Below are 17,995 nucleotides of genomic sequence, written 5' to 3'. Positions count from 1 at the left end.
ATTCAGGAATACTGTACCTGTGTCTAGAAAACGGTGTGAATTTAATAAAAAAGTTGTGTATATTTACAGACTAGTGCGAGAACCAAACAGCTTATAAACATAATTTGTTAAAATAAAATAGGTTTGCAAATGAAAAAAGGACATTGAAGATTTTTGGAGTTTTATTTAAGTTATTATTTAATTTTTTGACCAAGAGATGATGATTTGAAACCGTTGTTACGAAAAGTAACGGTATTTCCCTTTTTCGGCCGGGGCGAGGGGAGTTCGTCCGAAAGCCTTCCACTGTATTCACACCATCCACCGGAAAGAATGGAGCCGCATTCAGCTGCGAGTGAGACTACTCTGTGTTCGAAACCGCATAATACATACTTCCATACTCCATACTCAACCCACAATGTACTGCGCTCCTACCCGAGCCGAAATCAACAGGCTGAAGCTGATTTCATTTTAGCCCTAAACTCTTTAAATATATCACTTTATCGACATTTCAAACATTTTTAGGCGAGAAAGTAGCCGTTTAGATCCCCAGTTTATCGTTAATTTGTCTAAATACCAGCTGTTTACAATTTTGTTCGGACGAATTCGGAGCTACTCAAGCTAGCCGTAGTGAGTAACGCACTTCCGGTCATTTTCACAAAATAAAACACCCGTTGCCCTTTAGTATCCGGAAAACCATAACGACAGAATCTGTGCTTTTACGTTGAAAACGGGAAGCGAACCTACCCTCGATGCAGCTAGCTTGAAACCGCCGTTTACCTTTTTAATCAACTATAAATCCAAAGACAGATAGCTAATGGGACATAATATACAACATAATATAACATACCGCAGCCTGAAAATTGGAGGGAAAAATTATATCCGTTATATTTTCAATCGCTAGGTAAATTTACATCATTGAGCAACAAAGTCGTTGTGAGTCGCTGGTTTTAATCAGTGCAGATGTGTGTAGATCTCTGAAAAGGATCAACACACACAGGGCTCCTGGACCTGATGGCATCCCTGGCCGTGCTCTCAAGGTGTGTGCAGTTCAGCTGGCAGATGTGTTCACAGACATTTTCAATAGGTCACTGCTCCAGTCTGTAGTCCCCACATGTTTTAAAGAGTCCATCATTGTCCCTGTCCCCAAAAAGACAAAACCCATCTGCCTCAATGACTACCGCCCAGTTGCACTCACCTCCATCATCATGAAGTGCTTTGAGCAGGTTAGTCAAAACTTTTATCACCTCCTCCCTCCCTGACTCACTGGACCCCCTGCAGTTTGCCTACAGGGCAAACAGGTCCACGGATGATGCCATCTCCCTCACCCTCCACACTGCCCTCTCCCACCTGGACCAGAGGAACACTTATGTGAGAATGCTGTTCATTGACTACAGTTCAACATTCAACACCATTGTGCCCTCCAAGCTCATCATTAAGCTCAGGGACCTTGAGCTCAACAGCGCCCTCTGTGACTGGATCATGAGCTTCCTAACGGGCAGATCCCAGGCAGTGCGGATGGGGAACATCACATCCTCCACCTTGACCCTCAACACCGGAGCCCCTCAGGGTTGTGTGCTCAGCCCTCTCCTCTACTCCCTGTTCACGCACGACTGCGTGGCCACACACAGCTCCAACACCATCATCAAGTTTGCTGACGACACGACCGTCATCGGCCTGATCACAGACGGCGACGAGACAGCGTACAGAGAGGAGGTCAGAGCCCTGACATCTTGGTGCCAGGACAACAACCTCCATCTCAACGTCAGCAAAACAAAGGAGCTGATTGTGGACTACAGGAAGAGGCAGAGAGAGGCACACACACCCATCACCATCGACGGGACTCCTGTGGAGAGAGTCAGCAGCTTCAGGTTCCTCGGGGTAAACATCAGTGAGGACCTGACATGGACACACCAGGGTCAAATCCAAGACGGCTCAACAGCGGCTCTTCTTCCTCCGCAGGCTGCGGAAGTTCAACATGGACTCCAGGATACTCTGCAACTTCTACAGGTGCACCATCGAGAGTATCCTGACTGGCTGCATCACCGCCTGGTATGGCAGTTGCACCGCCCTCAACCGTAAGACTCTACAGAGGGTGGTGAAAACGGCTCAGCACATCACCAGGACGGAGCTGCCATCCATGGAGGACCTCTACACCCAGCGGTGTAGGAAGAAGGCCGGTAGGATATTAAAGGACCCCCATCACCCCAGCAACAATCTGTTCTGTCTGCTGCCGTCTGGCAGACGGTACCGCAGCATCCGGACCAAGACCACCAGACCCAGACAGTTTTATACCACAGGCTATAAGACTGCTGAACTCCTGAGCTCTGTGAATGTCTACTCACATCTGTTTATAGTACACATATATATATATATATTATACACATCTGCCATACATATCTGTTTATAGTACACATATCTATATGTTATACATATCTGCCATATACATCTGTTATACGTAATATATGCATCTGTCCATACCTCCTCATTCAACAGTGTAAAGTGTTTAAATACTTTCAATGTATTCCACATATGTATATATTTCACATCCTCAAATCTTTATTGTTGTTATTGTAAATATTCTTCTCTCTTTTTGCACTATTTTATTTATCTTATTTACACCATGTATGTTGAGTTGTTGGAGGAGCATGGGATATAAGATTTTCATTGCCAACATATACATTGTATATGCTGTGCATATGACCAATAAAACCTTGAAACCTTGAAACATTTATCATATCACTGATTCTTGAGAATTTGGATAAAAACAGGTTTTACATTTGAAAAAAATAAATATGAAAAGTAAAGGTATCTAAATGTTTATGTTTATAGAACAAGGTCTCAGCAATCGGGCAATGTTTCGGGGCAACCTCCTGATTTTGTAATTTTTTCATAAATGATGTGTTTTTCCTTAGTTTTGGTCAACACAGTCAGAGATACTAAAAAGCTTCTTTTTTCCCTATTTATGTAGTGTTAAATAGGAAACAACATTAAATCAATTGTATAGTATTTCACGGTTCTTTTTTAAAAACTCTGACATCATTCAACTTTCATCATTCACATTATCATACTAAATAATTGTTGACATAAAAAAAATATATTTTTAATTTCCAATAAACAATTACTCTAATTCTTCAACTGCATTTTATGAACATATTGAAAGCATATTCATTTAAAACAACGAAAGTTCCATCTGACTGTGGTGACTGAGACGTGACTGTGGAGACAGAGACCTGACTGTGGTGACTGAGACCTGACTGTGGTGACTGAGACCTGACTGTGGTGACTGAGACCTGACTGTGGTGACTGAGACCTGACTGTGGTGACTGAGACCTGACTGTGGAGACAGAGACCTGACTGTGGTGACTGAGACCTGACTGTGGTGACTGAGACCTGACTGTGGTGACTGAGACCTGACTGTGGTGACTGAGACCTGACTGTGGTGACTGAGACCTGACTGTGGTGACTGAGACCTGACTGTGGAGACAGAGACCTGACTGTGGAGACAGAGACCTGACTGTGGAGACAGAGACCTGACGGTGGTGACTGAGACCTGACTGTGGTGACTGAGACCTGACTGTGGTGACTGAGACCTGACGGTGGTGACTGAGACCTGACTGTGGAGATAGAGACCTGACTGTGGAGACAGAGACCTGACGGTGGTGACTGAGACCTGACTGTGGAGACAGAGACCTAACTGTGGAGACAGAGACCTGACTGTGGAGACAGAGACCTGACGGTGGTGACTGAGACCTGACTGTGGAGACAGAGACCTGACTGTGGAGACAGAGACCTGACGGTGGTGACTGAGACCTGACTGTGGTGACTGAGACCTGACGGTGGTGACTGAGACCTGACGGTGGTGAATGAGACCTGACAGTGGTGACTGAGACCTGACTGTGGTGACTGACCGAGACCTGACGGTGGTGACTGAGACCTGACTGTGGAGACAGAGACCTGACTGTGGTGACTGAGACCTGACTGTGGAGACAGAGACCCTGACTGTGGAGACAGAGACCTGACGGTGGTGACTGAGACCTGACGGTGGTGACTGAGACCTGACGGTGGTGACTGAGACCTGACTGTGGTGACAGAGACGTGACGGTGGTGACTGAGACCTGACTGTGGTGACTGAGACCGTGACCTGGCGGTGGACAGAGACCTGACTGTGGTGACTGAGACCTGACTGTGGTGACTGAGACCTGACTGTGGAGACAGAGACCATGACGGTGGTGACAGAGACCTGACTGTGGTGACTGATGACCTGACTGTGGTGACTGAGACCTGACTGTGGAGGACAGAGACGTGCGGTGGTGACTGAGACCTGACATGTGTGACTTAGACCTGCTGTGTGCTGAGAAAACTGTGGAGACAGACGACCTGACTGTGAGTGACTGAGACCTGACTGTGGAGACAGAGACCTGACTGTGGAGACAGAGCCTGACTGTGGAGACAGAGACCTGACGGTGGAGACAGAGACCTGACCTGTGGAGACCAGAGACCTGACGGTGGTGACTGAGACCTGACTGTGGAGACAGAGACCTGACTGTGGAGACACAGATCTTACAGTGTACATTTTATCATTCTGTAAACATTAACAATAATGTTGAATGGCAACGTAAAAACTGCAGTGCAACTGCAATGTTTTAAGCATAAACATAGGAACACCAACTAGGAACAATCAAAAAAATCCTCCTGTTTCTGGGCTTTAAAATATTCCAAAAGTGCAGTGTGATGTTCAGAAATGCCTCTCTGCTGCTCATCCTCTTCTATTCATCCTCACCGACCAACACCTCCTCATCCTCGCGCTGACTCTGTAAGCATTCTTGGTAATCAGAACTCAGAGCTATCTGGATCTTCTTCAGCTCTTTCTTCCCAAAACTGATGATGTTCTTGTCCAGCAGCTGTAACAGAATAACTGTAAAGTATAACTAGTAGAAGTCAACATCAGGTTGTGTGTGAGACAGAAAGCCTGCTGCTCTGCAGACTGGATCACATGGTTATCCACTGCTTGCAGCTGTTGTATTTATTGTTAGTACCTGTGCTCGTACATTTGCCGATCAGAAATATGGAGTCCAGGTGAGTTTGACGCCTCGGGGAAGACTGATCACTGAGAACCTCAGAGCTCTCTTGCAGAACTCTGCGGAGAAAACAAACATCATGAAGTCAGGTAAGAACACATAACGATTTCGGATAAGTGTGCTCTGAAATCATCAAGACATCATACCCATTGCAGAATGAGAAACCCCTCAATTTGTTGTACCTTGGATCAGTGGAAGGGTTTCCTTTTTTTGAAGACTTCAGGTAGAAACATGGATCTTTTCATGGAAATATAGCAGGGTGCAGAAAAATCTGATCCCTGCTGCCACTTTTCACTTCAACTTTCAGAGCTTGGATTATGAATTAGTATGATCTCAGCAGAATTGGGATATATTCTTACCTGGATCTTTAACTAAATTGTGAAAACAAGGAGAGAATGCAAAGCCTTTGCCGTAGAGTCAGCAATGGCCACATTCTTGGGAAATATGGCAGGTGGAAATAAACAAAACGATTGATCTTTATATGCATTAGTGGCTCAATTTCTGTCTTAACACCAAGTTAGTTAATCAGACACATACCATACGTGCCTGGTCGCAATTTGCAATAAGCACTGTGCCACACCCCCATGTTACTATATAAGGAGATACAGTATAAAAAATGTCATATTGAGTATAGCATAATAAATCATAATATAGTATGATAGAAAAAGTCATTAAAAAACATCATAGTATTGTTTGGCAAAACAAATAGTTTGTTGTATTCTATAAAAATGTTGTTAACATTCATAGTTTATGTCATAAAAAGGTTAAAATAACTTGTAAAATATTCAAAAACATAAAGAATACTAAGCCATTAAAATGTCTAAGAATCTTTAAAAAAAGTAATAGTTTACGATCAACATAAATACCATCAAAAGTAAAAACAAGTCAATAGAAATTTCATTAAAACATCATAGTAAAGCAGGCCACAATTGCTGATAAAAATGTCGAAAAAACAGTTTCGTTATAGTTTGCATTAATATATATAAATGCCATTGAAAAGTCATTGTACAATTAAAAAGTCATAAAAGTGTCTATATTAAATGTGATAGTATATTTTGCCTTAAGAAGTTAAAGTGCTGTGTCAAATTTGCCTTATGCAAGTCAATTAAAAAAGCCATAATAGATTTCATATCAAAGTATAGGCAGTGGTAAGTTATAACATTGAACAAAATCTAAATTAAATATGTCTTTAAAAAGTCTAGCATGGCTTCAGAAAACTCATAACAAGTCATAGTATAAATTTGCCTTCAAAAAAGATATCATTTAGTACATAGTTCCTAAAAGTGAAGCCAGTTGTCCATAAATGTCAGCATTCAACCTCTTTGGAAAAAAACATACTGAAATCTGATTTGATTCATTAACTTTTAATACCTTTTAAGAGCCTGCAGACACTGTGGAATAAATAATGGTTTGCTAATGAGCCAGCAAGTGTTAAAATAAACCATAAAGCAGCATTTAAAAAACACAGTTTTATTGCATCAATGTTTAATCATTTGACTTTTGTACAGATCTCCATATTTACATTACATACTAATATGCCTCTAATAAATAGTACAACTGAAAGTATTTCTATAGTCTACATGTTTAAATATTACACATGCAAAGTATGTATAGGTTGTGCTTGTCTAATGCTATGTTATTAGCTATGTACAAAGTTACATAACGAAAATCACCATGCTACTGAAGAGACACTGTGCGCTTCCCCTCCAAAATAAAAGCCTTTACACATGCAACTGTCCTGCAGCGGTGAGAACAGTTTACAGTAGCATTAACTCAAATAAAACACAAACAAAAACAAATTAAAGTACACTACAATTCTTTTTTTCGAAGAACAAATAAATGCTTTTCCAGTTAACATGCTAGCAGTGAGTAGCTGTGAATTGGGCGGGACATTTTCAGCACTGCTGCAAAATTGACAGATTTTAAAAAATAATATTACATTTTAATCAGTGTTACCTTTTCATATATAAAAAAGACCAAAACCAGTGTGACCTACAGTGATATGTAGACTTTCTTTGCACTCAGTCTCAAAGGTGTAATATTAGTAATTCATTTATTTCTGCCATAGGCAAGAATATATATATTCTGTTTCAAATACAAGTAATGCTCTACCCACAGTGTTGGTAGATCAAAGTCAACGTTTACGTACATACATACAAATCCTCATATTGGAACATTTAACATCAACATTTATCAGACATTGTGAATATAAAGCCAAAGTGCTATGAGAAACACTATGGTGGACACACATCTCACGTCACCTCTAGATGGCACTCTTGCACCAACCTACCACATCATGTCTCTGGAATGGATGATAGGTACATTGCAAAAACATTACAGGAACAAACCAAATGCAACAGGACAGACATTTTTCTGCAGAAAATGCCAGGTTTCTGGTTCACCTCTGCGGAGTTCTATGGCTTTGGGAAGAGGGTTGAAAGGGGGGAAAGAGGGGGTCTTCACCTCCTGTGTTTGTGATGAGGCAGCAGCCTCTCTTTCTGCTGGTCCCCCTCCCTGCCCCTCTGAACCCGAGTGAGCAGAGAGCACCGACAGTCATGCGCGCGCGCGCGCGCACACACACACACACACACACACACACACACACACACACACACACACACACACACACACACACACACACACACACACACACACACACACACACACACACACACACACACACACACATGGAACACCTTCATCAGAACCAGATGGTGTATTTACAAAAGACGCTTACTTGATCGCATGCAATTGATAACAGGGGTGTTTGTACATACATGTGACATGTGTGTCAGTGAAGGAGTTCAGAGCACACCTCCTTCAGAATCAGCCTGTTTAGAAGTCACTCAAAGTCTGAGAAGTTGATGTGGTTCACAGTTCTTTATCTGTGGTCTACACACAATATGGACTATTTAGTAATGAAATGGCCCCGGCCGTAGCGCAACTGGCTTGGGCACCTGCACCGTACGCCGGCGACCCGGGTTCGATTCCCGACCCGTGGTCCTTTCCGGATCCCACCCCGACTCTCTCTCCCACTCTCCTGTCACTCAAAAAAGCCCCAAAAAATAACTTTAAAAAAAAGAAATAAAATGTTGAATTCTAAAGTAATTTAGGAAATGTTTTGATCTTAAAATCATTGCAGACTTAGTTTAAATTATGGATTCAAATTCATCAAATGTGTGTAACAGTGATAGGGTCATAGATAGATAAATTATAATTGCTTTGAATTTTCAGACATATGACATATATATATACACACATATACATATATATATATATATATATATATATATATATAGGTGGAAAAAAATCCACCCTTACATCTATATATACTGTATCTATCTGCTTTTTTTCACCAAGCTTGAACCCAACTTCCTCCCATAATTCCAGCACAACACCACACGTGTATTTGTTTTATCCAAGTGCAAGTGACAAACCTGTGATTCATTTTGATTCATTAAATACTATTATTGTGATTAACGCGATTACATTTGTATATATACATTCAATATATGTTTATATATATAGCCTATATATATATATATATATATAGGCTATATATATACATTCAATATATGTATATATATATATATACATATGAAAGGGTGGACTTTTTTGTTTCAACAGGACAAAGACCACTTTGCTTTGCACCTTAACAGTGTTCAACCAACAGTGAAAGAGGATATCTAAAACCACATTTCTGAGCTACTTTGTTCTAAAATGAATATCACAAGGCTAAAGCACAAGCCAGGAGCAACCATTCATCCTTTTGACTGCACGCTTGACTTCTCGGTGTTAGGGTTGATGATCTGATGCCAGCACTTTATACCAGCCACAGATGCAGGGGATGAAAATAGAAGGTAGGAGAGCTAAAGCACCATGAGCTGCAGGAGCGGTGACGTATGGCTCCTTCTGCTTGAGTGGCGGCGAGGTCTATCATTATACTTCCAGGAAGCATAATAAAAGATCTATTGTTCCCTTTCTGCGGTTCCATTTCAGGGCCCAGCCTGCAGTCCTGGTGGCTCATCAGACCCCTGCTGGGTGACCGATCTGCAGTCGCTGTAAACCAATGCAGCTCTGAACTCCTGCACTCAAGGTTCTTTTTTTTTGTTTCTTTTTTTTATTGCATCAAGGAAACATACACGACAGAGTATTATGTGTAATGTCAGCCCTTGAGTGTCCCTGTCAGAGTAAAGGGGGAGGAGCCTCCATGACTCCTCATGCTGGCTTCAGGTGGAGAGGTGCCACTTGTTAAAAGAAAACAAAGAATAAATTCAAAAATGTATCTTCTCGATGATTATTGTTCTTAATGGTAGTTATTTTACTATCAGCAGGGATATGGCCTCACCGCCTTGCATGCACATGCAGGCTGTTGGCCTCCCTGCTCACAGTGGGCGCAGCTACTCCATGCCATTCCTCAGCATCTGGTTGGCTGCGATGAGCATGACACTGATGATGAACGCCATGGCGAAGGCGCAGATGAGGCTCTTCCTCACGCACGTCTGGCGGTTCTTCTTTGAAGGGTGAACTGAGAGAGAAGGAGACAACGGAAAGTGACAGTTTAAAAGATGGATACACTTCTTTTTCTGACACGTTTGAATTTAATCACCAGAGAAAGAAGATAACGAAGACAAACAGAGGGGTCACTAACGAGAAAAGGTACAAAAAAGTCTAAGTATACGTGTCATAAAAAAAGCAATATAACAAATAATTGTACATCTTTAAAAATAACAAAATCATAAAATATTATGCAACAAATTCTCATAAATGATGTCATAGAAATTCATATTATAGTATCCAATAATTAATAATTAAAAAGGGATACCATAGTAAGACATACAAATCTCATAATAAAGTCAAAGAAGAATATGTAATTAAAATACTTTAAAAAAGCATACTAAAACAATAGATAAAATATCATAGTATTCAAAAGTAATAGAAAGTAATAGTATAGTATGTCTAAAAAATCATTATTTTTCATTAAAAATGACATAAAGCATAATAGTATATGACAGAAAATGTCGTAGTATAGTTTGTATAGAGGAATATACTGCTTTGGAATGTCCTAAAAAAGTGAAATGCCCCTTTCAAGGAAAGTCATATTATAGTTAGCCACAAAAATGTCATATATTTCTTCCAGGCACTTTGTGGAAAACAAATACCCACAATTTCCAGGCAGACCCCCTGATTCGATGATTGATTATTTCCTATCACTAGAGACCGATTCAAGGAGGCTCACCCCCATTATATATGATAACATTTTTAAGATAAATCCTACTTGCTTACATTCCCTTAGAGTTGTATGGGACCAGGACCTCGGGATTAACATGTCAGATGATCACTGGGGACATATATTAGACCTGGTACACACCTCTTCTATATGTGCAAGGTATAGTTTATTGCAGTGCAAGATTTTGCACAGAGTACATTTTACTAACACACAACTGGCTAGGAAGTGTCCTGACAGGTCTGACGCATGTAACAGATGTAAACAATCTCTAGCTGACTACATGCACATGTTTTGGTCGTGCCCTAAACTATTAGAGTTCTGGTCTGCAATATTTGGTTCACTCGGTATGATCTTAGGTGAGACAGTGGACCCTAGCCCCTTCACTGCCCTTTTCGGAATTCCTTCATCGCCCAATGCACCCATTACCACACGGCGAGTTATGGCATTCACCACTCCGCTTGCTAGGAGGCTTATTCTCCTTAAATGGATACATCCCTCTCCTCGCACCCATAATAGATGGATACACAAAATCTTGTATTGCGTTAGGCTTGAAAGGATTAGGTTCTCACTTAGAGGCTCCCTGACGACGTTCCATAAAACCTGGCAGCCTTTTTTGGACCACATTGACACCCTTACTGTTGATGAAGAACCCAAAACTTAATTTTGAGTAGAGACACCCCCCCCCCTTTCTTTTCAATTTTTAAAAATTATTATTACTTTTATTTTTTTTCATCCTTAATTTGTTTTTGCTGTTATTTCCTTGTCCCCCCTTTTTGTATGTATGTGTGAATGAGATTGCGGGGTAATGGGGTTTTTGGTTGTTTTAATATTTGTATTAGAAAATCACAGTATTTGACATGTAATTTTTGAAAATGTCTGTATGCTATCTGTGCCAAAACTAATAAAAAGATTTGTATATATTGTATGAAAGTAAAGTAAGTGAAAAAAGTCATAGTCTAGTATGCCAAAAAACTCATGGTATAGTATAACATGTGGTTTACAGTATAACAATTATAACCAGAAGTCATAAAAAAGTTAAAGCATAACATCTAACGTAAAATGATTGTTTTTTGCAGATCACAAAAAGGTCTTATTAAAAGTGATAGTTATAGAAAGGTCATATTCACCATGAAGAATGAACATATCATAGTTTAGTCATAAAAATGCATAATGTAAAAAAGGAATGGTTATGGTACATATATAAATATATATAAGGTCATAGTATAGCTTTTAAAAAACAACAGTAGTGTGCTTTATTTATTTATAATGTGTTTACTTCTGTAGTCATTCGTCAAACTTTGATAATATCATTGTGTGACTCTTATTTGCTATGCTGCTTTTATTTTCTCCTCTCTGTGTTTGAATATGCAACCCAAACTCTATTCTCTGTCTTTCACTCTGCTGACAGTCTGCTCTCTGTATGACTGACTAAACTTTCTTGCAAGAAATAAAATACCTCAAAGACAGCCGAATGGTTTGAATCTGTATCCACATTTGGTAAATAAATTCCCACCACAAAGTGTTCTTCTTGGTTGTAGTATTTATGATGGCAGTAAAGGATGATTAGTTTAAAGAAAGACAAAGTCTGTATGGGGAGAAGTTTGCATGGGATGGGTGGGTTAACAAACATAAACTTTCCCCCTGGAGACTGGTGTCTGTTACCTGTGTGTCCCCAATGTTAACTTACGTCACATACTCAACTTACAGATTTAACTTGAGTTTCTACAAACATACTTAATTTTGACCAGAATAAAGCTAACAAAGTAGTTTTATTTCAATTGATATCTTTATCTACATGTCTGATTCTCAATACTACCCAGGAAAAAAGAGATCTTTACGAGTATGACGAGTTGGGAGTGAAAACGTGTTGGGGCTAAAGCTCATTTTAATTTGTATCTTTATATATTTATAACTGGCAGAGAAAGTAAGCTATACTTAAGCAATGAATGAATATACTGTTTGCTAAAATTTCAAAAGGCTTGAATAAGATATGATCCAATCCACTCCATTGCTTCCCAAATCTTCGAGGAGCTCCTTGTCAGTAAAGATGTCTGTGATGCGTTCAGATGACTCGCTAATTGAGCCATTCAACACAAAGATGTACTGCATAGTGTAATTGTCCATGGTGGCTTGGACCACAGGAAATAAACTTGAGGTGTGATCTCACATCAGTGTTGCCGGGCGACACTGACAGCTCTGGTCTGGTTACCATCTGAATGAGCAGCGGGAAACTGTGCAGTGATCAGAGAGGGACACTGAACGGAGCATCACAACTCACAGGAGAGGACTGAGTGTACTGCACAAACATCAGACATAAAAGACCAAGACTATGGCCCTTCCACACGCTTCATTTGGAAGCTTCAAAGGAGACGCTTCCCATTCACTTTGAATGGGGTGACGTCAAGTTTTGCCAAACTGAATTGTGGTTCCGTTGCCTCACTTTGCCTGCGTTCCTCGCGGTGAAAATGAGAAAAGTTCAACTTTTCAAGTGTCGATGGAAGCGCCAGCCAATCAAACCGCGTGTATGTTAATATGCTGGGACAGCCATAGCGCGGGTCATTTCATCATTTTCACAAAAATGGAGAGAATAATAAAAGCGGTACGGCATACAGGGATGCAAACAGGAGGAACCAGGCATTGAGCAAGGTGGCAGAGACAGTGGGTGAAACTGGTATGTATTTTCCTGTTCGGTAAGGGTGGGAGATTAATGTGATTGACCGCGTTAACCCCAAGCGCCAGACACACCCACCAGCAAGCCTCAACGCAACGGAACCGCGTGTTCCCTCTGTGGGACAAATAAAGGTATTCTGATTCTGATTCTGTAATTGGTCTGTTTGAAGTAGTAAATGAACAAAATGCAGATACTGTTACTTCCCTATTTGAATTCACACTTAAAGTTTATTTCCATGTTAAGATGAGCACAGGGGCCCTAAACTGTGGGATCTGGCAATCACATCTGAAATGGTCGAAAAAAAACGAATCAAGTTTAAAGTGACGAAGTCGGCAGGCCCCTATGGTTTCCCTCCTCCAGTCCTCAAAGAAACAGCAACAGCAGTAAGCCTACCCCTCAGTATTATATTTAGGAAGTCACTAGAAGAAGGGAAACTCCCAACACAGTGGAAAGTTTGCCATATCACCCCTATCCACAATAAGGGCAGCAGAACAATTCCTGGAAACTACAGACCAGTGAGCCTGACGTCCGTGATCGGCAAAACAATGGTGTCTCTAGTGAGGGACTGTCTGGTGAGCATATGATCTCTGGTAACCTATTCAGTGATGCCAAGCATGGTTTCTTACCAGGTAGGTCCAATATGACTCAGCTGCTCGTGACCATAGAATTCTGGACTGAAATACTAGACAGGGGTGGTCTAATTGATGCAGTTTATCCTGACTTTCAGAAGGTGGTTGAGACATCGTCCCACACCAAAGATTATTATCCAAGCTAGAGGCATACGTTACAGACAAGATGATTGCACACTGGATCAATCAGTTCTGAAATGATAGAAAACAGCATGTGACAGTAAACGGCCCTCCTCCTGGTCTGACATATTAAGCGATATACCCCAGGGTAGTGTCATCGGCCTAATCCTGTTTGTGATCTACATTAATGACCCTCTGGTTGTGCTGAGATGTATGGCAAAAATATCTGCTGATGACACAAATGTCTTCAATGACATCCTAGAAGAGAAAGGACAGTTGGAGAGTTATGGTAGCTTAAGTTCAGTAAAAAATATATCAAATGCAGTCAACAAAGCTTCTAGGATGTTAGGAATACTGGAGGCAACCTTCACCTGCATAGACGAAACAACGCTGCCTAGACTATACTCCACTCTAATTCGCTGCCATTTGGAAAACAGAAAAGCTGTATGGCACCCCAGATATAGGAAAGATCAAATTGAGTTAGAGAAGGTCCAGCGAAGAGCCTCCAAGTTGATACCCAACTTAAGAGACTTGCCATATGAGGATCACCTGAAAACATTAAAACTGCCATCACTCGAGTAGCTACAGACGAAGGAGGCGAGATTTGATTCAGGTATTTAAGATAATGAAAGGACTTGATAGAGTGGACCTAAACATATTATTTTCATTGCAAGACGGACAGCGAAAGAGGGGACATGAACTGAAATTCTTCAAACAGAGAAGCAGAACAGAGCTACGATAGAATGTATTTAGCCAGCGTGTCACACAGGACTGGGACAATCTCCCAGATACAGTAATTGCCTGCAAAACTGTGAATAGTTTTATATTATTTACTATTCTTTTGTTTTAGACAGATTTGGCATCAAGGTATGAGTCCTATCCGATAAAAAAAAGTCTTGTGAATCTGTCAAAGATGCATTAAATGATGTCATACTGAATCTGCGTTACAAACTGAAGATGTGAGGTCTTGAAGAAATTGGAAATATGTCGTCATCTGGCATATAAAACAAAATTGCTTAAGTGTCCCTTTAATTTGATCCATGAATAAAGTTAAGTGATGGTTATCAGATGTTGAATATCCGGTTAGGGTTAAGGTATATGCAGCTTAAACTAAAACTGCAGTCTGAAATATCTGCCCCGTATGGAATCCACCTTCATTAAGGATTTAATATGCAGTCTTTGTTTTCTACTGAATCACTATTATGGTCCATCTGAATGTGTTTGTGTTGGTCTAGAATAGCCATCAGTTTTATTTAGAGGTGTTGTTAAGGTTTCACACTACCCTGTTAAGTATTAGGAGATGAGACTAAATACAGGCATTGTGTGAAAAAAAGGGGGGTGAAGCATTGTCATTTTAATGTTTCAAACGTCCTTTAAAGACAAAAAGAACTGGAGTGCGATCAAATGACAGTATGAGAACATTATATAGAAACTCTATCAAACATTCACACAACCAGACTTTGGGAGTAATGGAATTCAGGTAAAGGGAATATGTAATGAGATTACAAAAAAATGGGGATGACTAGCAGAATTAAAATGTTACAATACTTTTTCAAATTGAAAGTGCTACTTTCATTCTTAAACAAAAAAATGTGTTCTTCACTTTTTAAACTGTAAACTATTTAGAGTGGGAATCTATACGCCTACTTCCTGAATCTGCTTTATGGTTTTCTCTTTCTTTGGTTCATTTGTTTTGTTTTTAATTCAGCAGGTGAACCTATATGTTCATAAAATAGTGTGTGTGAGATTTACTGTGTGTGTAAAACGGAGCATGTTCTGTCAGCTTTTTTAAACTGTACTATGTGTTTCACTGTCGGCTGAGGCCTGAATCTGCTTCACAAAAAAAATCATTTTTGATAGTTTTTTGTTTTTTTAGAAGTAAAAAAACATCTTATTGATATAAATTCTCTGTTTTATTATTCCGCATTGCATTTGATATTGAGGTTATCCAAAAGCGGAAAATAATGACATTACATTGCGTTTCTATTTTAATACAGAGATTATGTTTTTGATTACATTTTTTTTTTTTTTTACAGGTAACTAATAATTGTCATGGAATATATTTTTTAAAGCAACACCCCTAACCCTGCACACAGCAGCAGCTTCTTTCTGCTATACTTTTCTAGTTTAATCTGCCTCTGACTCCTCACTCCTCCTCCCTGCAGCGGGTTGTCGTACTGCCAGCGGCTGAAATGATTTTACCGGGTCGGGGTAATTAGAGACAGCTACATGGCTCAAACTCTCACATACCCTATTTTTAACTCTCAAGAAGCAGTAAAGTAATCAAACATGCCTCTTGACTGCTGCACTGTGGAAAAGTGAGACGGCTACGTCTTACTTGGCTATGTCATAGAGGCAGTGTCATAAATTTGCAAACTCAAAGTAAAAAAATACTATTCAGACTCTCATATCATATAAAACGTGATGGGACTGGATGTTTTGCCAAATGGATAATCTGAGAATTAGCTTTTTATTAGGGTTAGGGTTGGAGTTAGGGTTCACTTCGCTTCAATCATTTTGATTCACTGTAAAACAACACTACCCATTTGTAAGATTGTAGGTCTTAATCTTTTATTAAGACCTACAATCTTATTTTTTTGTAAATCAAGCCAAACTACATGAGAAAATAATATGCAACTGATTATAGTTTAACTGTTTTAATAAAGTAAAAAGCCAATCAGAATGCAGGTCCCGCATGCAGCAGCATAGAAGGTATAGTCTGCATTCTAGTCAGACTCAATGTGACAGAGAGGTATCTGCTGCTGAACGGTAAATACCCAGGTAAAACAGTAATACCTATATAATTTTGTCATTTCAAAACAGTACAATGTTATACTCTGGCCTAAAGCTGTAGATGTGTCACATCTACAGCGGGCGACTGACACCGGAGAACTCCCGAATTGGTGAATCGCGGTAAATAAATAATTAATGAAATGATGCACAAGTAGTGTTGTGGATCCGAAACCTTAAACACTCAGAAGGCTAATCTAGCATGATAAAGTCAATAAACCTGCAGATAAAAACACAAGTATTAAATGATGAAAATTGCTAACTGTTGAGCACAGCTTATTTTGCATGTTAAATGTTGCATCATTAATTTTGCTTCTGCTGTGAAACAACACTTACATCTACCCATATACTGAGAAATGTAGTCCCTTTATTATGACGTAAAATATGTATTTGTTTGTTAAATCAAGCCAAAATATATGAGTAAAAGAATATGCAACTGATTTATAGTTCAACTATTTAAATAAAGTATTATAATTGCATGTCTTTTCCAATACTGCAGCAGGAAGTATCCACCTGAAGTTGTAAGTCAGTTGAACAGGATGTCAATAGAAGGAGTGCTGAGCTGCCAGCCAGCTGTGAGGAAGGAGGAGGGTTGTGGTCTAGACAGAAGTTTTCGGTCCAGCTGTCTGAACGTGCTGTCAGCCACATAAAACTTTCTACACTACTCACTGGCAAGTATCCACAGAGCATTTTCTTCAGCGGTCCACTGTGGTCATGAAGGAAATGAGCTGTACCAGGTTTCCTGCTGACTTACGACTGTCTACCTTCCCCCGTGCTGTAAAATCGGTTGACTAGTAGGGGAAATAAATGTCATGTTACTTGATAAGCAATTTTGGAGCCATCAACTATCCGTTTGATGATGAAATGCTTCTGGGGGCAAGAGGTCTGGGAAACCTGATAATAAATACTATGCCAGGCCTGTCACTCCTTTCTTTACCTCAAAGACTGAGGACTGAACAAATGAAACAATGTTAGTGTGCACATTGATTTTAAATTCTATGTACTTTTAACCAATTGTCAGGTTAAAGGATAACAGATTTTGGGACCTGTTATGCTAGATCTATGTCAGACCTATTAATTGATTGCATGATGTGAGGAAAAGGGGAGCAATTTAATGCTGTGGATGCATTACTGATGTTAGCCAAATTGAAAACCTAATATATGATCATTATTTTCTTGATGTGATAAGATCCTCAATATATTCTAAATATTAGTTTGTATAGATGAAGTAATCCATAAATTACGAACCGTAAATCCCCATCCACAATGGGCCTCTTGATCAAGATACGAAGTCAAACGGTTTCTGGATCCACTGCTTAAATGTGCACACCAGATACGACCCACACCCCAGTGTTCTATAACTTTTTTAACAACTTGTGATTGGTCAACCACTTAAGAGATGTCCCGCCCCTTAGCCTCATCAGTACAATGCATTGGAGTTGTAGCCAATGGAATCGCAAGCGTAACATAGTAAAAGGGAAGATCCCCCAAACGCATA

At 40.0% G+C, this 17,995-nt stretch overlaps 1 protein-coding gene across 1 annotated transcript in view; it reads right to left on the bottom strand.

Moving 5' to 3' along the window:
• Window positions 1-8,620: 8,620 nt before the first annotated feature.
• Window positions 8,621-17,995, bottom strand: part of caln1 (calneuron 1) — a 109,877-nt gene continuing 100,502 nt past the window's right edge. Inside the window, exon 6 of the mRNA XM_063907873.1 lies at window positions 8,621-9,585. Within this exon, the coding sequence (XP_063763943.1) occupies window positions 9,458-9,585 (128 nt within the window). The 3' untranslated portion in view covers window positions 8,621-9,457. The remainder of the gene's footprint in view (window positions 9,586-17,995) is intronic.

Source organism: Eleginops maclovinus, chromosome 18, assembly GCF_036324505.1.
Source record: "Eleginops maclovinus isolate JMC-PN-2008 ecotype Puerto Natales chromosome 18, JC_Emac_rtc_rv5, whole genome shotgun sequence".
In the NCBI taxonomy this organism is placed as follows: domain Eukaryota; kingdom Metazoa; phylum Chordata; class Actinopteri; order Perciformes; family Eleginopidae; genus Eleginops; species Eleginops maclovinus.
Note: the sequence above shows the minus strand (reverse complement) of the source record. Positions and strands in the feature narration are given on the sequence as shown.